Source organism: Rhinolophus hipposideros, assembly GCF_964194185.1.
Source record: "Rhinolophus hipposideros genome assembly, chromosome: 2".
Classification (NCBI taxonomy): domain Eukaryota; kingdom Metazoa; phylum Chordata; class Mammalia; order Chiroptera; family Rhinolophidae; genus Rhinolophus; species Rhinolophus hipposideros.
Genome location: NC_138048.1, coordinates 61,032,619 through 61,056,329, shown reverse-complemented (window position 1 = coordinate 61,056,329; position 23,711 = coordinate 61,032,619). Strand labels below are relative to the sequence as shown.

The 23,711-nt window shown below is 41.2% G+C and overlaps 1 protein-coding gene across 3 annotated transcripts in view; it reads right to left on the bottom strand.

The window, feature by feature from the left end:
- Positions 1-23,711, bottom strand: part of LIPH (lipase H) — a 45,401-nt gene continuing 21,690 nt past the window's right edge. The window contains exons 2-10 of one of the 3 annotated variants that reach the window (XM_081070942.1): positions 20,603-20,970; positions 19,297-19,405; positions 14,626-14,727; positions 12,873-12,962; positions 10,203-10,370; positions 8,797-8,892; positions 6,906-7,017; positions 3,028-3,201; positions 1-1,418 (exon numbers count right to left, since the gene is read on the bottom strand). In XM_081070942.1, coding sequence (XP_080927068.1) covers positions 1,331-1,418; positions 3,028-3,201; positions 6,906-7,017; positions 8,797-8,892; positions 10,203-10,370; positions 12,873-12,962; positions 14,626-14,727; positions 19,297-19,405; positions 20,603-20,970 — 1,307 coding nt within the window. In that variant the 3' untranslated portion in view covers positions 1-1,330. Of the gene's footprint in view, positions 1,419-3,027; positions 3,202-6,905; positions 7,018-8,789; positions 8,893-10,202; positions 10,371-12,872; positions 12,963-14,625; positions 14,728-19,296; positions 19,406-20,602; positions 20,971-23,711 lie in introns of all 3 variants that reach the window. The other 2 variants (XR_013994792.1, XM_081070943.1) reach the window with 2 other exon arrangements.

Sequence of the window (23,711 nt, the reverse complement as noted above, 5' to 3'; positions counted from 1 at the left end):
CTGAGCACTCCTTTCAGAGATCATTCGTTCACTGCAGGCATGCCTCACTTAAGTGAAAGACTCTGGATTTCATATATATCTGTCTGTAAGAAGATATGCCACACGGGAATATATTTGCAGAGTTCTATAATTTATGAAATAGAGAGTCCATTTCTTTAAAATAAGGGCTGTTCTCACAGAAAGCAGTTGAAGGAGAGTCACTTGGATGAGGATGAAGTTACCAGGCCTGGGACACTCAGGAATCTCAGGAACCTTGGTGCAGAGGCCACAGCTGTGGGATGTGGGGTCCCACCCCTTTGGCTCTATCTTCACATCTGGCTTCTTTGACCTTCTCTGACCTTGGCCCTCTGGGGCCTCTTGACTTGGCTGCTGCTGTCATTCTAGATTCGTGGTTCACACATTGTCACACATTCCTAGGGAAGCCTAAGAATTCCTCAAACTGGAAGCTTCCAAGGCTCTAAGAACAAACCGGTTTATGCTTTGAATTCACACGTTAGCAACACGAGTTATTTAGCATCGTTCCAAAAGATTAACGTTAATTATCTCTAACAGGTGGGATTGTGGATAGTATATGTCCATTTTTCCTCTATGCATTTTCTAAATTTCCTTCAGTAATCATGGATTATGTTAGTAACAAGGAAAAAATAAACATTTTCCCCACTTTAAAGAAGGTGGGAAGCCAGGGGTGTGGCTTTCTTGCCTTCCCAGAGCAAACAGACCGAGAGAGAAGCTAGTGTTGGTAAGGAGAAGCTCTTTTACTGTATATTAGATAAGGAATATAAAAATAAATAAAAGCATATTCACATTTATCAAACCACTCACGGAAGTGGTACCCATGGGATTTCAAAGAACCTTTCACAGACGTGCCTCCCAGACCCACACAACAGCCCAGTGAGGTAGGTCAGTCTCCAATCCATGTCCTCGTACATGCAGGGACCTGGGGGAATTTGGCACAGGGAATGTGGGATCCAGTCCAAAGTAAAGTCTCCAGCCACTCCTTCCCTTGAAGATGCTGGTCCTCCCGCCGCCGTGACAGGCAGCAGAATCACAGGGCGGAACAAACAAGGCCTCAGGACACGGCCAGACAAGGGTTTGGGCGGCCAGAGCCTGGCTATTTCTGACTTGCCCTACTTAGGGGCCCCCTTTACAGGACTGTTCTAAAATCCAAGGCATTTGACATTGTGCAACATGACACCCATAGGACAGTACTAGAAAAAAAACCCTGGTTATTCCATACTTTCTGTGCCTTGAGGAAAAGGTAAGGCGAAGCTTTAAAACAACCTGCCATAGCATTCTTCATGTTGCTGGTGCCCATATGTACTGACAACAGTTACATTTGCAATTTTGGGCAAATAATTGGTTGGAAGACTGTTTCAGTGTTTTCCGTTAGCACAAGATCATACCGACACAACTGGGGCCTGTAAAAAGAAGACAAAATCCTCTTGTCAATCAAATAATAAAAAGACCCTATTGCAATGAATTAAATTGTATTATATCCTTAGGATACAAAATTATTTAGCAATTATTTCTAATGTGATAGGAAAATATGTACGATAAATAAGCAAAGCAACATCAACAACCGCAAGAAAGCAGGATGTAAAATTTATTTGCCACATAACTTCCACTAGGTTTCAAAACAGTAACAGAAAGATTAGAAAAAAATAACCAAAGATATTAACAGTGGTTAGCTCTGAATAACGACATTATGGGTGCTATTTCTCTGCTTTTTAATACTTTCTTTAACTTTTCAGATTGTATGAAATGAACATACGTTCCTTTGATAATCAGAAAATATATATATTTAAAAGTCCCACAGTTTTAAGATGTAATGACTATCCTCTTAGAAGAAACTTGTATTATTAAATGTTTTAGGGTACCCTAAACCTTCATGAAAAAGGAATTCATAAAGTATGAACTGCTCACATCATTTCCTGTGTCTCTGTCCACAGATCAAATGCTAGGAGTGGCACAGATTAAATGTTGGAGTGGCGTTAGTAACAAAACGTACATACCATCACTGCCTTTTCTTCCGCCTCCTCTTTTTCTCTGTCTACATACACACACACAACACACACTGTTTTTTGTTTGTTTGTTTGTTTGTTTGTTTTGGAACCAGTTGGGGATAGGTCATTTACCCCTTAATACGTTGGTGTGTATTTTCTAGAAATAAGGATATTCTCAATGCAGTTATCAAATTTAACATCGATAGAGTACTTTCATTCTGTATCAATGGAATAAACTATTACAATTTTTCTGTACCTTTTTTAATAGTAGGCTCTGTTCTATCAGTTTTCCAAATTACATGACGCTCTCTTTTCTATAACAAATTATTTACTTGCAAAGCAGTATGGGTAGAGTGCTTAGGGAGGAATTGTATAACTCTAAATATATAACGACATTATTTCTTTGGATTATTGGGCCATTTACCTTTAAATGAATACCAGTAAAATTTTCCAGTAAAATTTTCTTGGATTACTAGGTTACTTTTTTGTTGTTGTTATTGTTTTTAATAAATTTTATTGGGGAATACTGGGGAATAGTGTGTTTCTCCAGGGCCCACCAGCCCCAAGTTGCCGTCCCTCAATCCAGCCACAGAAGGCGCAACTCCGCTCCAAGTCCAGCTGCTGTCCCTAATCTTTAGCTGCAGGGGGCGCAGCCCACCATCCCATGGGGGATCCCAACCTGCAGCCCTGTTGTCAAAAGCTGGCACTCTAACCTTGAGCCATCCGGCTGCCCCTCCAGAAGCTCAGCGGCAGCTCATTGTCCTCAATCCGGTTGTGGAGGGCGCAGCCGACCGGCCCATGAGGGAATCAAACCAGCAACCCCGCTGCTCAGAGCCGGCGCTCCAACCAACTGAGCCACCTGGCTGCCCTAGGCTACTTGTTTTTATCAAGTCTATATTTGGAAATCCCCTCACTTCCTTTATTGCGATTGATGAAGTCCAGTTATAACATTAAACCAAGCAGACTGGACAAGAACCAACATCTTTGCAAAACAGAGGCTTGTCAAACCCTGCCTATGGCTCACCTCTCTGGATGGACAAGAGACCTTAATTTCATACGGAGAATCCTGAGCTTGTACTTCGGACCTACTACAGATCCTGTAGAGAACATCAGAGAAATGGCTGCCACTTTATCCAGATCTTGATTAAATCTCGCAAGCAGACTCACTTGGTGGTATTTCTGAAATGTTGCAGGTTCACTAGAAGAAAGAAATAATACTAAATGGATATGGATTGCTAATGAAAGAAAACAGTGTTGAAGCCCACACATCACTCGTAAGCAGGTAGCCGTTTGACCCAAAAGCACTGCATGAGTGAAGCTGCTAACCCCAGGACTGCAGAAATGCCATGACATTACAGAGGTGTGGGCTGCCTGCTGAGCCTACTATATGCCAGGCAGCACCCTCAACTCTTGATTTGTGTCTCCAGTCCCCTAAAAACTTCCGCAAGGAGAGTGTTCTTATCTTCATTTCATAGGCAAGGAAACAAATGCTCGCAGAGCTTAAGCTCACTCAGGTAACAGGGTTTATCTGTAGTAGTGCAGGGGATCCAAATCCAATTCTGGGTGAGTTCAAAGTTCTGGTCTTTCCATGAAACTTCATACATATATTTTTAGCCAAACTAGATACTTATTTAGAAGTTGTGCTTAAGCATGTATGTTTTCAGTCCTGCTTCTCAAAAGAAACCTTAAAATAGCTAAATCCCAGGATTCAGTGCTTTTTTTCCAGGTGTGTAGAATTATTTCCTCCAGCTGGAATCCAAATTGAGCCTAAGGTATATCCACTAGGGAGGCTCAGCTAGGAAGCTGGGACACTAGGCCATGGAGAAATGAGGGGCACCGCTGCTTCAGGAACAGGAGGCTTGCTCTAGAAATTAGTCCTTAGATTGGAGGTAGGGATGGAGGGGGGGTGTCTGAAACCCTAGCGTCACTGGAATCATGTGTAAGTCCTGCGGAGAGTAGAAGTGCCACAAATAAAACTCATTTGACAGGTACCCAGATTTTGGATTCTAAATACCATCTTCACTAAAAAGAACCAGGGCTCCCCGGAGAAGTGGTAGATTCCAGGGTTAAGGCAGGTAAAATGTAAAGTGATCTTGGAAGAACTCATGTGCCAAAAAGGAAGGAAGTGCTCAAAGAATGATGGAGATGTTCAAAAGAATATGAAATCACTGCACACCTATTAGGATGGCTACTACAAAAAAGAACAACAACAAAAAAAAACAACAGAAAATAACAAGTGTTGACAAGGATATGAAAAAAAATGGAACCCTTGTGCACTTAGTAGGAACGTAAAATGGTACAATTGCTATGGCAAACAGTATGGAGGCTCCTCAAAAAATTAAAAATAGAACTACCTTATGATCCAGCAATACACGTACAATTAATATTATTCAAACATAAAAAGGAATGAAGTACTGATACATGCTACAACATAGATGAATCTTGAAAATATTACATGAAACAGAAAAGCCAGACCCCAAAGGCCACATATTGTATAATTCCATTTATAGGACATGTCCAGAATAGGTAAATCCATAGAGGCAGAAAGTAGATTACTGGTTGCTCGAAGCTGGGGAGGAAGAATGGATATGGGGTTTCTTTTTAAGATGATAAAAATGGTCTGGAATTAGACAGTAATGACGGTTGCACATTTTTTAATATTCTAAAAACCACTGAATCGTAAACTTTTAAAGGATGAATATTATAGTATGTGAATTATATTTTAATTTTTTTTAAAAGTTAAAGAAAAGAAAGGCATCTAACACATGGTATAGGGAAAGTCATCAGGCAGGTAATAACCTTGAATATGACTTCATTTGTACCCATAATCTTAAGGCTGGATAAACTCAAGGTACATACTCTAATGTCATTTCTTTTCTCTTAAATTGTGAAAATAATACTAAAATGTTAAAGTTTACCTTGCAGAAAAAAGTAGCCATTACCACCCAAGTAATAGAACAATTACTTTTTTTCCCATACTCATATATCCTCTGATTGATGGTGACTTTTTCACAAATGTAACTAAAATGAGAATGACTAAACACGACTAAAATAAAGATGTTCATTAAGGTTTCTATCCTAGTCAATATTTAAAAAAAAAACCCTCCAAATTTAGGAGTTCCTACTTGGAAGAAATTTACTATGTAAAATTACATGCTTCTAAGACATGTAAAGCAAATATGTAATCAATTTTTGGCACGAATACTCGAATTTTGCTTGGTGAACATTCCTCACGATGTATAACTGCATGATCTCCACTGCTATTTCTTACAATCTCCAGATGAGGTCTCTGCCTAGCTTCCTCACTGAAGGTCACAGCTCATTAACTACCCGAGGCTGCTTCCTCAAGATGTGCTTCCCTGGTGGTGCCCTCCCCGAAAATGCTGCCCTACTGTGAGTTTGGGGATAATGAGGTTGCGGAAACAGATCGATGAAGAACATTAAAAAAAAAAAAAAAAACAACCACTATTCACAAAACTCAAGTGTAGTGGGGTGGAAGGAGCAATGCAGCTTAGTGGGAGAAATATAATGTAGTGATTCAAACTATGGGCTTTGGGTTTGTACAGACCTGCCTATGATTTCACCTAACTTGCCCTGATCAGCTGTGTGAGATTGGCCAATCACTTGACCTCTCTGAGCCTCAGTTTCCTCATATATAAAATAGAGATGGTAATACTACCTCACAGGGTTTTAATGAGAATTGCATTAGCTAATTTGTGTAACGTGCTTACTTCAATAAAGAAAGGCTGTTTTTACTATGATCCAAAAATGCATTTCAAAAAGTCATCTCTAAATGACCCACCCACACTTTCTCTATTTATCTGCACAGCGAACTCATAAGGAGATTGCCAGTTTCAGATGACATTCTACTTGGTCCTCTATAGGTGAGGCCAAAAGACAACCCAAATGCCTAGTAGACAATAGGACCCAAGAAACATTTCCTGAGTAAGTAAATAAAATGAGACTCAAATTCCTTTGCTTAAAGAGTTTTTGGTTGTGTTTTTTTTCCCAATTGTAAAAGTAATAGATGAAAAAATTATTGATTAACTATTTTTAAACAATATATGTAAATATGCACATGCGTGTAATACATACAACGTCATAAAAAATTGAAAAGTAAAGACAAGCTAAAAAAACACTCATATTTACACCACCTAAGGGGCAATCTAATACTTTGGTATGTTTCTGTTTCATTTTAAGTTTTTTCACATTGTTGAACTAAAACTTTATATGTAGATAATACATTGTTGAGTTTTATATTCTATATAATTTGATATCCTGAAGTTTTTCATTTAGCATATTATAAGCATTTCATTTAATATGTTTTATAAATAACCTCAGTGTATAGAGTATTCTATTGTATGAGAATACCTAAATTAATCATTTCCTCATTGTGGGACTTTTAGGGTGTTTCCAATTTTCTATTACAAATTACATCTTCTGAGTTTAAAAATATATATGTATATTATGAGCTCATAACAGAATAGAAACATATATATGGGGTGGGTGCCTGTGACAGTGGGTTTGTTGAGGTGGGCCAAGGATTTGCACTTTTTTTTGTACACACTTCTTTACTGTTTAAATCCTTTATAACAAACAAGGATGACTTTTGTAATTAAATGCTTAAGCAAAGAAAGGAGAAGGAGAAAAGGAAGAGGGGGAGAGAGAAAGGAGGAAGGGAGAAAAAAGGGAAGAAAGGGGGGGAGGGAAATCCTTGCACAAATTCCATTTGTAAAGAATTTGGGAAATCAAGAGCCACAGGAAGCAATTAAACAAAATATCCCCTTATATCCTTTGTATAACAAAGTACAGACATATAAAAAAGAAAATAGGTATTTGGAATTTAATTTCTCTGAGCAAAAAGGAAAATAGAAAACTGCAAACTATCCCAACACAACTTACTGATTGATTTTGGATTCTGTGGTACTTCCAGCATTGTCTCTCAATTTGATTGTAATGGACCCTCTTCTTACGTTCTTGTTCCAAGTTATAATATCCACAAAGTAATGATATACTGCGAAACCAGGAGAGAACATAGTAAGAGACAAGTACTCCCAACTGTTCCCTTAACAGGTCAGTTCCTAAAATCCCAGCCTCCCTAATTATTGAGTCTCTTTTTCTCTTCCTCTCTAGTTTCTCTGCAAAGATCCAGGGCAGAATTTTCTAACATTCCTTTCTATTCTCTTTGTTAAAGAAGGCTTGAGTGACAACAGAGGTCAATGGTATCCAGTCGCCATGTTTAGGCATGGTTAAACCAGTGTTCCCACCTTAGTGCCAGAGGTCTCATGGCTTATGGCTGAGTGTGACTGGTTCACTTCAAATCCTGCCCATTTTAAAATAAGCCAACCAGGGAGAGACCCTCCACAGGTGACAAGGTGTTCCATAACCCGGGCCCTGTCCACCAGCCTATCCAGCCTCCCTCATCCCTTCCCCAGTCATGCCACACCGCTGGCACTGCCTACATTGCCAATTTCCCTCTTGTTCCTGAGCCTTCCCCTCATTTGGACACTCTTACTTTGCCCCTTTGCCAACTCATCCATGTTTCAACTTAACATCACTTCCTCCAGGAGGCCTTCACTGACCCTCAGACTAAGTCAGTCAGGTCTAACTCTTGGAGTTTTCATCATGCTCTAGGATTCTCCAATCATTACTCAGCACACTACTGTATTTACAAAATGCAAGGAAAAAAAGATAATCAAAAAAGTGGTAATTGCATGGATACATCTAAACAAATATTGCCTGAATAATATCTTATGGAGTCACAGAAAAAGATAAAACTAAATGCACTACAACGATAGCTGGGAATTGACAATTACTCTCCTTTGTAATCTCAGCAGTAACATCTTACAGGCACCCAATAAGTTTCTATTGAATAAATGATAGTGCATGATGCGTTCAAGGAACTCTTCTTCCTCTCTAGTCTTTTGCTCGCCAAGGTCGAGGATGCTTTGAAAGATGGGAATCCACCATGATATTCAGATTTGTTATCTCTTGGTCAGACTTGCAGAGAAGGGAAATGAGGCTCAAGGAGAAAGTGGCCATCTCACAAAGAAGTAAGGTAAGCCTTGGAGTTGCCATGTCTTGGCCCGTTATTGCTCAGGGGCTTGCCCCATTTGGACCTAGCAGACACCACACCCTGGGCTGCCACACGTGGCACCAAAGAAGGAGGGAAACCCAGTAATCTGCAACCTCTTTTATAAGAGTTGCTCCTGAGAAAGGTGAAAAAGGAGACATGATTTTTCACCTACCCAGGAAAGACATACATCTACCCAGGAAATATCCTACTTGCTTCCCAGGGCATCTTATTATCTGTTGGCCCATTTCGCTCTCATCTGGAATACCCAGTCTCTTGATGTCTTTGAAAGGTCATCATGGTTGCTTTGGAGCTGGCACTGACCCACAAATGTGGCTGACACCTTATTTTTCCTAGCCCCAAGCTCATGTCTCTTGGGAATTAAGTAATTTTCTAGAAGAACTTAGTGACTAACATGGCCTTCCAGTGAAATTAACAGCTATGATTTGTTGAGATTTTAATCCTTATAAGCCAGGAGATAGGTATTATTATCCCAATTTCACCTAGCAGGACATTGAGACTGAGAGAGGTTAATGTCTTGGCCAAGGTCACACAGCTATTATGTAGTAGAGTCAGGATTCCACCTGGGTCCTTCCAGCTCCAAAGTCAATGCCTCACCATGGCCTTCATTTGCCAAGAAGTAGTCAGGAAGCTGAGACACAGCCATTCCAAAAGTATAAGGGTCGGGGGAAAAAGCAAACAACCACATTCACCACTCACTGCAGAACGGTTTCTCTTCAGCTGTGTCAAAAAATGCTTTAGTCATAGGAGGAGATTTCTCCCTTAAATAGTCTTTCCAATGATCAGCATAATAGCCTATAAAGCAGATTGGAAAAGTATAACATTAACATGCATTATATAAACATAAAAGCAGCTGTGGAGGTAGCGAGAACAGCGAGTTTGACTGCCATCACTGCTGAGATCACCTCCCTTTCTCCCACCCTCATAGTGAAGGCCCCTAGGGGCCCCAGGGCAGTGCCTGCCCAGCAGCCACCACACCCTGCTCACTACTCTGTTAAAAGCTAGGGTGTGCAAAAAGACCCTGGAGTGGCTTTTCCCCTTTTCTACCAACATTACATCACCCATCCCTCGTTCTCAGCAGCAGGGGTGGGGAGCGGGGAGCACTAAAAATAGTGCTGATATTTTTCAGTAACACATTCATTTTATAGGTTAAAACAGATTCAGATCTATACCTGGAATAGCATCATTCTTGCAAAACAACGTGCTTTCTTGAACTACAATCAAGCCCCTAAATTGCACAGAGCCTGGGTTTGCCACGTGACTGTGTCACCAGGCAGATGAATGTCATCCTTCATGTGTGCCTGCAGGAATGAGGCTGAGTACCATCAGTGGGACCACTCTCTCTCCTCTGTCCCCACTCCCAGAGAAAGGCCTCTGCCTTCTGACTTAATTGATCTGGGGTGGGACCACCAGGCATCAGTATTTTGTAAAAGTTCCTTAGGTAATTCTAACGCATAATCAAGGTTGAGAAGCCCTTGTCTATAGCATACACTGATGGTAACTTGGATTTTTCCTTTGAGAACAATTAGAAAATTCTCATGACTATCCAGTCTCAAAGTCCTCACTACCTGGAATATTTCTATCAATGCTTAGCATGTAAACATCCTCCACAGTATCTATCACCCAACCCCACCCCCTTATGTGGACAAGAGCCAGACTGTGGAGTGAGGGCATTAGAGACACAACTTGTTGGGAGGGATCACTCTGCAAGGCTCATTTGACAGGAGTGGCTCGGGGCTCACTGCGACCCACCCCCAGCAGAAAGGTTGTGTGTAAGGTATGGGAACAGGCTATATAAGGCAACAGTGCCTTGGGTGGGCTTGGCAACTCTTCTGGAACCTTCTTTTCCATGCTAGAATAGAGTGTCCAGGGAGGATGCATTACCTTCTGGATGAAATCCTATACAGATTGCTTTTCTAACACTGTTTATTATTAGGAGATCCCAGAGTACCGCATAGAACAAACTGGCTACAAAAAGTTGACTAAATATATTTTTTAAAAACACACAATGTTCAGGCCCATGTTTAGACAGGAAGGTGGTGCTAGTATGCCTACCAAAAATTAGTACGTTGTTAATCAGAGGTGAAACTGCTTGTTGAACTTACCCAGAATTGGACAGGACTCCTTTTGTGGTATGCCGCAGCTGACACATTTGCCATTCCTATAATCCCGGTAGGAGTCACAGGGATATGTCGTGATAGTACAGTTCTCTCTCAGAGAAGAGAGATACAGGTACATAGACCTCTGGTGGTCACACTTAAAATACTGTACTCCTGGGTTGTAAAAGGAATGATTAAAGAATAGATCTGTTGTAGCATTTAATAACAGTACGTCTCTCACATATTGTATGCACACAGACACATACAAACACAATTTATCATGTCTCCTATATGTCAAGCACTGTATTAACAGCTTCAGTATATTTGATTCCATTTAATCCTGATAAAACCCCCATAGATCAGGATTCATGCCCAAGTGGCAGGAGAAAAGAAGAGGACAGCATGCATATCTCCATTGGACCTAGCAGGACACTGAGACTCAGAGAGGTTAAATGACTTGACCAAGGTCATACAGCTATTCTATGGTAGAATCAGGATTTGACCTACGTCCTTCCTTTATCAGTGAAAAGGAGAAGAAAAACTCAATGGTAGTCAAAGATTCCCCTGAGGTTTTCATCAAAAGACAAGTACGATTAAACTAGTAAAAAAAATCACAGAAAGTAGACATCGGGGAGCAATTGGTAGAAGATCCCCAAGGACGGCAAGCAGAGGAGATAGCTTTGAAAAAGGATGGTGGATGCCTCCATCCTAGGTCAGGAGGGAACATGAATGTCAAGACCGACCTTGTGAACTAAGATGAGAATAGATAAGATGGATTTCTCAGGTAGGACCTTGAACTAGGTACAAAAGTCCCATCTAGCTCACCTCTAAGAGATGAAGGGTTATAAGTAAGGGTATGTTTGCAATAGAAGCATGAGGAGTGATCGTAGGGAGTCAGCGAGACATAACCAAGAGGATTCTCTGGCATTATTGTGGACTATGGAGAAGGTAGCAAGTTTGCCGGACTTTGTACTCCAGTGAAGAGGCGCCATGACTTTTCCAGAATGTTCCCAAGCAAAGATGGGGGCTGACGTGGCAGAGACTTAAGGACCTGGAGGTGCACAGGACTCTCATGAGGGCAGCCAAGTGGCAGGGTGAAGTGAGCGGGGCTGAACACTAGGAGGCAGCGCTGGAAGCCATGGATGGGCAAGGAGAGGCGAGAAGAGGCCTCACACGTAGTGTGACGGTGAGAGAGGAGTCTGACGGGGCACGGAGACGGGTATCAGAAAAGTTGGAGGTGATGGAGCACTGCAGCACAGAATATCGGAGAGCTTGTCGGAAGGTTGATGGGTCAGATGGTGAAGTCACTCAGAAAAGGGGACTGGGTCTCCAAGATGAGTAATCAATGGAGGTAAGGATCTGAACAGGAAACAGTGAATGAATCCCATGAAAAGAGGAGCTATGACTGTGAGCTAGTGGTTTGGAGAGGCACCAGGTGCGAGAATCCGGTCAATGTTTCCTCTTTCTCCAGAGTCCACTTATGCCCATAGAAAAGACCAGTGAAGGACAAAGAGAAATAAACTGGGGGAATTAAGGGGAAGCACGGTGCTGATGTGGGATCAAGCTGGACCAGAGTGAACTCTAACAAGCCAATATTTACTTATTATTCCTGGATCTTCCACTCACAAAAACAATGACGTTAGTCGTGATACAGATGATGTCCTTTATAAGCAGAGCACGTTACCTCTGACTGCTTATGGCTGTAATTACACTATGTCACACAGGACAGGATTTGAACACTCACCATTTGTGGTACCATATTGTTGGCCCTATTTATGCCATTTCATTGGAATCGTTTTTAAACACTATGTTATTCCCATGGGGCCATATACAGCTATCATTTTGTAACAAGATCATCTTTTTCTAGAGTCATTTCTGTAATTGTTTAACTTCCTCTGGCAATGGTGAAACATAGATTTAGAGCACTCAGAGACGGGTTTTTTCATTCTACCACCCTACTTTTACCCTGTCCTCCAACTCCCCATTTTGTTTTTGTGAGTTTTTTCTCATTATGAAAGTAATATGTGTTCATTTAGAAAACACAAAATATTAGGAAATAATGATGAAAAATCACCTAGAAGTCCAATATAATCTGTTGGAGCATTTATGGTTAAATGGTTAGTCTTTTTTTTATACTCACACATGTACAAATTTACATTTAAAAAATAAGTCGGGATCATACTGTATAATTCTATGCCTTTTTCATTTGACAGCATATTGTAAGTATTTTCATTAATCTCTGGAAATAATTTTTAATAATTATATTTCTTTGGGTGGGTGTACCATTTTCATTTAGTAATTTTCCTATGTTGGACATTTAGATTATTTCTAAAAAGTTAACTAGTATACATAACACTGTGTTGAATATCTTTGCACTCTAATTTTTGTCTATGTTTTCCATTATTTCTCTAGGAAAGATTTCCAGATGTGGAATTTCTAGGTCAAAGAAATACCTTTTCAAGAGAAAGAAATAATTCATAATAGCTCTTAATCATATGTTTATGATTTTTAAAAGTACTGTACTTACATAACAATTTGTGTAATTTATATTTATACCACCTTTATCTTCTTAGGAAATTTGTTTTCTATTAAACACTACCCCACATAGAATAATATTTTTTAAATATGCCTTTTTTAAACCATTATTTTACAAACTAGAATTTTTTCTGCACTTACCTCCAAATATTGTTTTGGGGCAACCAGGTTGATCCAATCCTCCATTTGGGTAGAAGTCTATGTTTCCTAATGGTTCCTTGTAGCCCAATGCTAAAAGAGAATACACTATGCTTTATACTGCTTTGAACTTTTCACATCTCATAGCTCACTTGCCTGCAAGCTATGGGCGGGGGTTGTATTATTATAATTATTATTATTCCTATTTAAATATTGTGCCCAAAGTTACCCACCTAGTGAGTTAGCTAGTTAGTCTCCAAGTAGGAGGCTATGAAGGTGGTAATGGAATTTATTTCCAATATTTCTAAAGACATAAGAGAGTTTGGTCACTCATTCACTGCAGGGTTGATAAAATGGTATGTTTCTTCTTTACATTTGGCTGGAACCCTCTAATTTCCAGGTGCTTCTTGAGCCTCTATTTGCATTTGTGTAAGTCTTTAATGAATAAGAAACAGGGGAAAATGAACTTCTACTCAGTAGAAAACGATCTTTAAAAATTGGAGATCTAGGGTGGTAAAAACATTGGATAGTCTTCTAGAAAATGGGGACCTAAAGAACTATAGATAGATTTAGTAATTGCTTATTCTCTTTAACCTTGTAACCCCAGATAATCAGTAAAATGTTTGATTAAAAAGATTATATATGCATACATATATAGTGCATCGTTATATCTCAATAAATATTACATATCGAGAACCTACATGTGTTCATGGGCATGATACTATCTAGGTGTTTTACACACCTTCTAATTTCACAATGTCTACAAAGTAACCATAGGTAAATTCAGATGAAATAATTCACAGATGAAAATACTGACTTGGCTCAGGGGGTTTAAGGAACAAACAAGGCACCACTAGAAAAAAACATAACCTGGGTTTTGAGTCCACCTCTTCCTGACTACAAAGCTTATACTCTTTCCTTCAAAATACACTTTGTCTCCAAGAATAAAACATAAATTGCTCTAGTCCATCAAGCATTAAAATGGCAGTGAGGTACTGCCCTTAAGTAAGGTAATACTTTGCAAACTGCACAGCAAGAATATAGCTGTTGCATGGAGACATTTATCCTAAGGCAAACAATTGCTGACACTACACCAGAGTGCCCAAGAAAAGCGGTCAAGGGTTTTCTTAGGTGTTTGTATCACGAAAAGGGTGTTCCGAGCACTCTTCTCTGTCCTCTTGGCCCTCCCCGAGTTTCTGTTCCAGCTCTTCTCCCATGTATCTGGATATGAAGCTATGTCACCCCAAACCCCATGACATGTACCCAATCCCAGACATGAAATCAGCACCCTGAAAGACAGAAATGGCCAGGAAGACCCACAGGGAGCTGGAGAGCTATAGGTAATTCAGAATCACTCTGTGTAGAGAGATGCCACACTTGAACATAACTTTCAGCTTAAGGAAATAATGAGAAAGAACCAATAAAAACAGGAAATCATGCATCCAGATCCAGTTGTATGTATGGAAACATTTGTCCACATGATGTGAAAGTCGGCCTGTCCTTGATTGGTCAAGATGATCACTTCAAAAATAAAAAGAGACGATGGGAAAAGCATCTTCACTCCAGCAAGAGATCCTCGGTGCCTCATTATTAAACCAGCTTCCCTGAAAGATTTCTGTGGGTCTGGTACCCCGCCCCGTACGAAAAGAGGGAATCTGGAGGACCTTGACCTGCCCCTGCATGACAGTTCCCCAGGGGAAGTCTCCGTGGGAGTCTGGAGCCGCAGGTCACTGACACACAAGGATGGGAATGTTACCGTCAGTGTCGGAATGGATGACATCAACAAACTGGGCATCACTGGGATCTAATCTGTCCTCCGGAGGTTTTCCATTGAATAAAGGGCCCGCAGGGTCGAGACCTGGAAGGAAAACAGAGTCAGCTTGGCAACCCCACGCCATGAGTCACCTGCAACCAGACTTTTGATCTCTCCCTTACGGATGGCTCACAGGCTGCAGGGCACCCTCAATTGGGCAATTCCCATCCTGCTTCGCCAGGCTGCTTTCCACAGCCCTGTCGCTTTTTCCCACGGTAGACATGGTTACCCCGGCAGTGCCCCCTGAGAACGGCACCCAGACTCCATCAGGAGGTATGTCTTGTGCAGAGCTCAACAGCAGAGAGTGCACAGACATATGGGGCTCAGAGGTGTGGGGATAAACTGGCTCCTCGAGAAAAAGCCCCTGAGGGTGCATATAAAAGTGGATGCTATGCTTATATACCATTTTAAATGATCCAGAAACCTCCTCAGGCTTTCCTTCCTGTTATTAATAAAGTCCTTTACAGTTTCCATTTTCATTCATTTATACTAGTTCCTAAGCTCCACGTCACACGCCAGTGAGGGAGGCAGGGCAGCTATCATCTTTCCCATTTTACAGAAGAATGATCTGAAGTTCAGGAAGATCAAGTGTCATAACCAGAGCCAGAGCCTCATGATTCAATCACCTCCTCTGCTGAGCTCTTGGTTTCACTGCACTGAGTCTGGCAAGCTGGGTGGGAAAGAGTGAAACTCACAGGTGAGGGCAGGAGTCAGGGAAGGTATGGAAGTGGGAGTTCAAGTGGGTGTCAATTCCTACAAAATGGATCCACCCCATAAAGGCCTGAACTGATTTTTTTGCCCTTGATCAATGCTAGCTGGGCGTTCCTCACCGTCGTGATGAAACAGCTGTAAAAACAAGACAGCAGATCCCATGATGCTGTAACCACAAAATAAAAACTTGAAACTAAAAACAAAAATAAAGCATGAGAGGTTCAAATATGCCTTGCTTATTAGAATCTTACCTGGAGTGAAGAAGATTTCAAGGGACATATTAAAGATACTATCTATGAATGTCATTTTAAACGACATCTCCCGGGTGTTAGAGATAAAATCCAAGAGATAGCATCTTTGCCTCAACGTTCCTGGTTCTAGCCTCAATCTCTCCATTTCTCCTTTCCAAACACTCTTGCTTCCTTGAGGCATATTTTTATCTGTGCCTTTCCTTACCTCCTTCTTTTTCCCGCACCCACCAACTTTTTTTATTCTTCTGTTTGCTCCCAACTAAAACTAATGTGGAAGGAGATGGAGCTACACCCAGGCACCCAAGTCCACAGGATATTCTCAACAGAGCAAGAGAAACTCCTAACTTGGGGAAGTTTGCTGGAGAAGCCTCCTCCTCCTCCTGGAAGACAGCACCACTTCCTGTGCAATAAAATGAATAGTGAAACAGCTAGAGCACGGTTTACAGCAGCCTCTAGATCATAGCAGATAAACCAGCTTGCTGTATAAAGTCCAAACCAGGGCAATTTTGAGAGTGATGAGGGACTATTAATAATTATACCTGCACTCAAAGCACAAATGGGGACTGTCACAGTAAATGTGGACAAATGATCTCCTTAGTGATAAGCGATAGCAAATGATCAGTTTATAATGTCAGCCAAAAATGGCGGGGGGGGGTGGGGGCGCAGGGAATTTCCACAGGGAAGATGCCCTAAAACTCTGTGTATTTTGTGTGGTCAGAGCCCACTGGAGTTAGATAGATGTGACATAGAGCCCCAAACCTAACACCAACCAACTCTGTGACCTCAGGCGTGTTACTTTACTTCTTTCAACCTCGGTTCCCTTATCTGCAAGATAGACGTCGAATTAATAGCTATTTCTGAAGACTTACAAAAGGACTTCTGGATCTGAATCCAGAATATTTTGAGATTCTTATAGAATAGAAACAAAATGAGAAAATGGAGCTCTTTCTCGTTGCTCTCAGATCACCAAAAAAGTGTCTAGATAGTGATGCAGAGAATTTGCTAAAAACTCTGGACCTCTCCCCTGGACAGACATCATTTGCATGCAGTTTCAGGACCCTCTTATTCTCATCCCCAAGGTCACCAAGAACTCTCCGAGGCAGTGCTATCCATATAATGTGAGCCAGATATATAATTTTAAACTTTCTAGCAGCACTTAAAAACAAGGAAAATTAATTTTAATAATGTACTTTATTTAACCCAGTTTATTTAACCCAATATATCCAAAATATTATCATCTCAACATGTAATCAATGTGAAAACTCTAAGATTTTTTTTATATTCTCTTTTTGTATTTAGTCTTTGAAATCCAGTGTGTATTCTGCACTCACAGCACATCTAAAAACCTGCTTTAGCCTCATTGCAGGTGCCTAGCGGCAACCTTACTGGACATAGGTGTTTCTTGGAAGGTAGTGTTCAAACGACCTTCTTCTTGTGGTTAAAAGTACAGAGTCCTGGACCCCAATCCCAGAGATTCTGACTTAGCAAGCCAGCGTTGTAACAAGCACCACAGGTGGTTTTTACGCAACTTGAGAGTCAACTTTAATATATGTAGTGGCGTAGATACTTGAAATATTTTAAAATCCATTCATCCTCTGCATCTTCTGTTGAAGAAGTTAATGAAAAGTAAAACCAGGAGATGTGTCTGGAGAGGAAAAGCAAAAGGAAGGGCAAGAGAAAGAAAGGGACATAGAAGAGATGTCGCAGCCATTCTGGCCTAGGTTATTAATAAGCAGAATCATCCAATACTCGGGAAGTGGGAGTGAATTGTGTCCTTGGGTAACAGGCCCAAAATTCCTACCCCACAATTCAGTGATCCCACTCAGGCAAGGCAGTGGGACGTGAGTGGGTAAAGGAAACACTTTACCCCTGAAACTGCTCTGGGGGACAGCTGAGATTGACCTAGGAACTCAGAGAGGATGAGAAATCAGGAGACCTTGGGGGAGTCAGAAAAGTCAGCAGTGGGCCACTGGCTGGGTCCAGGCCACAGCGCAGGGTCTCGTGGGGAGAGTGGAAGGAAGGCTGGGTGGGGGAATTTCCATGGTCAGGGAGCAGGTTACATTGCATTCACATTCAAACTAATCGTGGAGGTTTGCTGGGAGGTTGAGGAGGAAACTGGGAGGTAAGCAGAGTAAGGCAGCAGTAGGCTGGAGCCCAGTAGGACTAGCACTGGGGAGCAGATTTTGCTCTTCTCTCCCTACACTTTGTGGTCAGTGACATCAGGTTCTTAGCTTGAAATTAGCCATGGTGGGTGTATTTATACCATGGAAATCAGCAAACGCTACAAATCAAGGATCTTGTTTCTTTCTTTTTCTTCCTTCCTTCCTTCCTTCCTTCCTCCCTCCCTCCCTCCCGCCCTCCCTCCCTCCCTTCTTTCCTTCCTTCCTTCCTTTCTTTTGCAGAACTGATCAGCTTCTAAACACATTACTGGAAAAAGTCCCACCTGCCAGAAGAGGCGCTCCCTTAAGGGACACAAGCAAATTCCAGCTATCAGTCTTTTGTACCCATAAGGAAATTTTTTAAAAATAAGGACACATTGTTTTCTAAAACATAGTAGTAGTAGAGATAGACAGATAGATAGATAGATAGATAGATAGATAGATAGATAGATAGATAGATAAATGGAGCTTTGCTTTCCTAGGAAAGCAGGTAAATAGTAAGATGAGGGCAGACTTGGCCTTTGGGGTGAAAGTGAGAAAAAACAGCTAGGAAAAAAGTATGTGACCTCAAGGACCAGCCAATATGGTGTGTGTGTGTGTGTGTGTGTGTGTGTACGTGTGTGTGTGTGTGTGTGTGTGTGTGTGTGTGTGTGAGAGAGAGAGAGAGAGACAGAGACAGAGACAGAGAGAGAATCACTTACCCAGGGCTCCCTGGGTAAGTGTACAGTAGCACATTCAGACTTGTAACCCTAAAAGCTTACCTACCAAATGTAGTAAGTTTGAATCATTTATCTCTCCCCTCCCTCCTTCTACCTTCCATGTTCCCTAGAATTAAAATAACTATCTCCATGTAAGGATGGATTCTAAGAAACATACAAATTGAAGAGGTCTTAAGTCTGAAAGAAAAAGCCTCCCTCAGCCCTTCATTTGTAGTTGTGGAAAGTTACTGGAGCACTAGGCAAGAGAGCCCAGCATGGGTTTGTTTGAGATTTCACCTGCCATGTGGCTGAATGTTTTCATTCAGTTTTGGCCTGAAAGCTGATATTCAGAGAGTAAGCTCTAGCCATCAAAATTCCCATCTCATTTTCCTATCATGAGACTCCAGCTATCCTTGGGGACAAAAACATTTTAGGTATGTAGTTCAAGCTACTTGTGATTAAATGAAAGGAAGAAGGCTATCTGCTTGGGACACGCAGATCAAATCCCCGTGGGACATAGCTATTTTCCTAGCCATAAGAGAAATAAAGTCACTACCATGTTTTTCATGGTATGTACAACTTACAAAGTGCTTTGCACATATTATATTAAATAATAACTTGAGGTCAACGTTAGTATGATCTTCCTTTTGCAAAAGAGGACACATGCTCAGACATGTTAAATAATTAGAAGAGCTGGCTTCGAACCCAAGGACTTGAATAAACTGCGTGCATCACATTCCCCGAATGAACACCCTGCCCAGGCCGACGACCCCGTCCATTCACAGGAAGCCTTACCTGTAATTCTTCCCAGCTGCCCATCGTACATCTTTCCAACAAATCCGGATATGTGGGCTCCTAGACTTACTCCAATCATGTAAATGTCCTCAAGAGAAGCTCCTTCTGCCTGAAGTTTCAAGAGGTCCATCATTATAAATTGTTAAGGCTAAGGAGTAGGCAACATTTGCAGAAATTTCCTATCTGTTGACATTGGAGAAATATATATATCCATTATCTCATGTAAGCATCACAACACCACTGCAAAATAATATATATGCTATTCTTTTGATGATACAGTTAAGGAAACTGAAGTTCAGAGTTCAAGTAATCTGCCCAACATGAGGCAGTGGGGGAAGGGGCAGAGCAGGACACAAACCAGTCTGTGCAACTCCAAACTAGTGCCTTAACCTTATGCCATGGTGTCTCCATTTATACTTCTGCTGGAAACCAAGCGGAGACACCTTTAAAACTTTACTAGTTGGGGAGAAGGACAACAATACGTTTATCGTCATGCTGATTCAGTTAAATGAATCCACTGCGGAGAGGGAAGGAAAGAAGGAAAGAAAGTAGGGTGGGGATGGACCACACAGACCATAGTCTGCTGGGACAGTCACTATGAGTCATTTTAATGCTTACTTTTCCAGGGCTGTGGCTTAGGTGAGGAGCACATGTATAATAAAACTGATGCCACTTCTGGCCACAGTGGCTTTCTCTGAAATAGTCCTGATATCAAGCCACTTTTTTTTCCCATAAAAGGGGCAATTCATAAGATTGATCACTAAATAAAATTTAAGATTTATTTAATCTTTGGTAAGTCTACTAAAAACATAAATCAAATACACAAAAGAATTTCTCATCAGATCATGGATATCAGTTTTGGTTTTGGATAATCCGGTCACTAAACTTTTGGCATTGCTAGGAAAAGGAACAGCTATAAAGTTGAGGAAGCTCTAGGCATTGAATCCAGGAAACCCCTACACAGAATCTCTGCTACACACAGAACTTCATGTGAGTTAGAAAACAATGTCCCTTTTTCAGGACACATTTCTGTCATTCGCTGGAAAGTTATCATAATACACATATAATTCTACAATGTCTATAAGGTCAGTGATGCTTACTTAGATGGGTGCCTTGTGCAGTGCACAACCTGCACAACCATGCCTAGGGAACTTCCCTCCAGCCCTTTCCTCCACCTTCCCTGGGGCTTATTTGGATTTACAAAACAACACCCCATGTTCATTGCAAATATCTCTTGGCTTTAACTCTCCAGATAATGGGCCAGTTTCAATTTTGTCCTGAATTATCGAAGAGAATTTTCCCTTACCAACATTTGGTCGATAAATTCCTTCAAGATTTTTGCTACATCTTTGGTCCTACTGGAGGCATGGCTGTACAGTACAGTTGTAGCTCCTCGATTCCAATCAACAACAACGACATTCATGTCCTCTACGGAGAGCAAACCCTCTACTAAGTCCCCAATCCAAACTGGAGGGGAGCCTGTCGGCCTGAATCCATGGACAATGAAGGTGGTTTTCTTGGTTACATTCAAGTTCCCTAAAACGGTGGAGTTGATGGCCTCTGCGCAGGTCAGATTTCTCCTTGTGTAGAGCATCAACTTCACATTTAGTTTCGTACCAACCAATGCACTGTGAAAGCTCAGTCTTGTGAATGAAGGACATGTTTCATCTGTGTCTAAAAATAAAAGAAATACATGGCATCATGACAGTTCTTTCCTTAGTTGGGCATCAAGTAAGAATGCTGTCCTACACTTGCTGGAGTTCTTTCTATGTACCTTATAGCACCTAGCAGGAGGCTAGATCTACCACGTTTCCCTGAAAATAAGACCTAACTGGAAAATAAGCCATAGCATGATTTTTCAGGATGCTTGTCATATAAAATAAGCCCTAATCTGTCTTTTGGAGCAAAAATTAACATAAGACCTAGTCTTCTTTTCAGGGAAATACGGTAGGGCTTACTTTATATGACGAGCATCCTGAAAAATCATGCTAGGGCTTGTTTTCCGGTTAGGTCTTATTTTCAGGGAAACACGGTAGTTGAATGAAGTTGCAAAGTCATACTGATAAGCAGTTCATAAGTAGTGACTTCTTTTTCACCAGGAAAGCCATCTTTCCAAATTCTACCCTCCTTCAAGGTCTAACCCCAAAAGTCACCTCGACGAAGCCTCCTCCAATTCTCCCAACCATAAATATTGTCCTTCATCCCAGAAATCCCCAAGCCCCTTTATGGACCTTAGTGACAGCACAATGAAAACACTTTCAGGGGTGTATTATGGGTATTTATATACGTGCCTGCCTATCCTGCTAGACCACAATCTCCTTGGAATGGTGTCCTATAATCTTGTGAATCCCTCACTGATCCCAGCACAGAGTAGAGGGCTCAATAACCGAATGTTCATGGTCCAAGCACCTCTTGCCTAGAGCACCGACCTGAGACGGCAGTGGGGAACGGGGTGTGCCTTGCCCTGAGCCTTTCAGTAGCATCTAAAACTTTTGAGCACGGTGGCGTTTTTGGACCCTCTTCTTTGCTCTTCTAGCACCACCTTCAAGCATTCATCCCACTGAGTAGGTTCTAAGGATGGCCTTAGCAGAAAAGTCAGGGGTGGGGAGGAGAATAGCATAGATGAGCCTGGAGCATCTTACTATGGCAGAAAGTGAATGTTTAAAAACTTGTCACAAGGACACAGGAGCCAGGTGGAGGGGCTTCCACTGGCCAGATCTGAGATAATTTGAGCACAAAATAATTGACACTAATGAGCTATAGGACTTTGGAAAAAATTAGGAATCCACGATTCCATAACAAATAAACAGATTAACAAACAAACAAATAAGTAAGTGGAGGACTCCTACTTATAGTATAATGCTGAGTGCCAACTGGCAAATGTGGAATGCAGGCTAGAGCGGAGGCTCACCATTTTACAATCATCATGAGGAAGACTGGTTAGGCAAGCCTCATCAATGGATGCTGAACCGAGAGGAAGGTGGGCTGAGGAGGAGCATGCGTATATGATCTGAAAGTGTCTCACACAGATTGCTTGTTAGTGATTAGGGGAAAGCAGTAACTACACAGACGAGAAATTGAACAGCACCTTGACGAGGTTACCTGAATGAGTATCACAAGTGAGTGGCAGGCAGACATCATGTGCCTCTAGCTGTTTCATACTGAGAATGACACAACATCAGCTATGGAGTATGTCAGAGGGGAATATATAACCTGAATCTAACCAAGAGTAAAAATCCGACAAATACAAAGTGAGGAATATTCGATTCTTTTAAAAAGGGACCTGAATCTTTAGAAAGGTGAATGCCATAAATGAAAAAAGAAAGACTGTGGAAATGTTCTATATTAAAGGAGACTAAAGAGACAAGATACGGGCAATATCTGGTCTTGGATTGGATCCCGTGATGAAAGAAAAAAAGAACGTAAAAAATTATTGGGCCCGTGGACAAAACTGGGATATGGACATCAAATTAGATAAAAGTTTGGTATCAGTGTTAAATTAATTGAGATTGATAACCATACCATGGTTACATAAGAGAAAAATCCTAATTCTTAAGACATAAAACTGAATATAAGTAAATGGACAACTTAGTCTCAATTGGTTCAGAAAAAGAAAACTGGGGGTGGAGAGATAACAAATGATAAGGCATATGTAGCAAAATGTTAACAATAGATGATTCTATGCAAAGTATTATTTGTTCTGTGTATTTTTAAAAAATTCTTTTAGCTTCCTACAAGTTCAAAATTATTTCCAAATAAAAAGCTTAAATAAAAGGAAGAAGAAAGAGGACAGGGCCATACCAGTGTCACATAAAGCAGGAGGGAGGCTGTGTGTTCTCATATCAGAAAACCAAAGGAGATAGAAATGCTTAAGACTGCTTGAAAGGGAATAGGGAGTTGGAAATAAACTAAAGGTGGAGTTGCAAGATGAGAAAGGGGGTGGGAAAGAAGGAGGGCTTTGGGGTCCTTGGATATGGAGACAGAATTACTTTTGCAACATTATGTAAGGCTTTGATCAAGAACCATGATCAAATAAAAGTTAAAATAAATCCTCTGCTCAACGTTGGTATCCAGACATAATAATATGATGACTGGGAAGAATGTATCGTATTTTACATTATAAGAATTATTTAAAACTGTGTTGTGACCCACTCTCCCACATCCTGCTTGGCTGAGACAGAACAGCCAAGTAGGAGGTGAAGTGTTGCAACAAATCATCCGTGACTGCAAGCTGGAGATGGCCCTTTGGGACATTCAGGAGAGTGGGCAAGGCTCTGCAATGACCATCCTTAGAGGAAGGGAAAAGAAAGGGAAGATTGTTCACTTGCAACTGGCCAACAGAGGACACGAGTGCCTTGGGAAACATCTCTTCTGACTTCCTCCAATAGGATTTAGGAACCATTTACCCAGGGCCC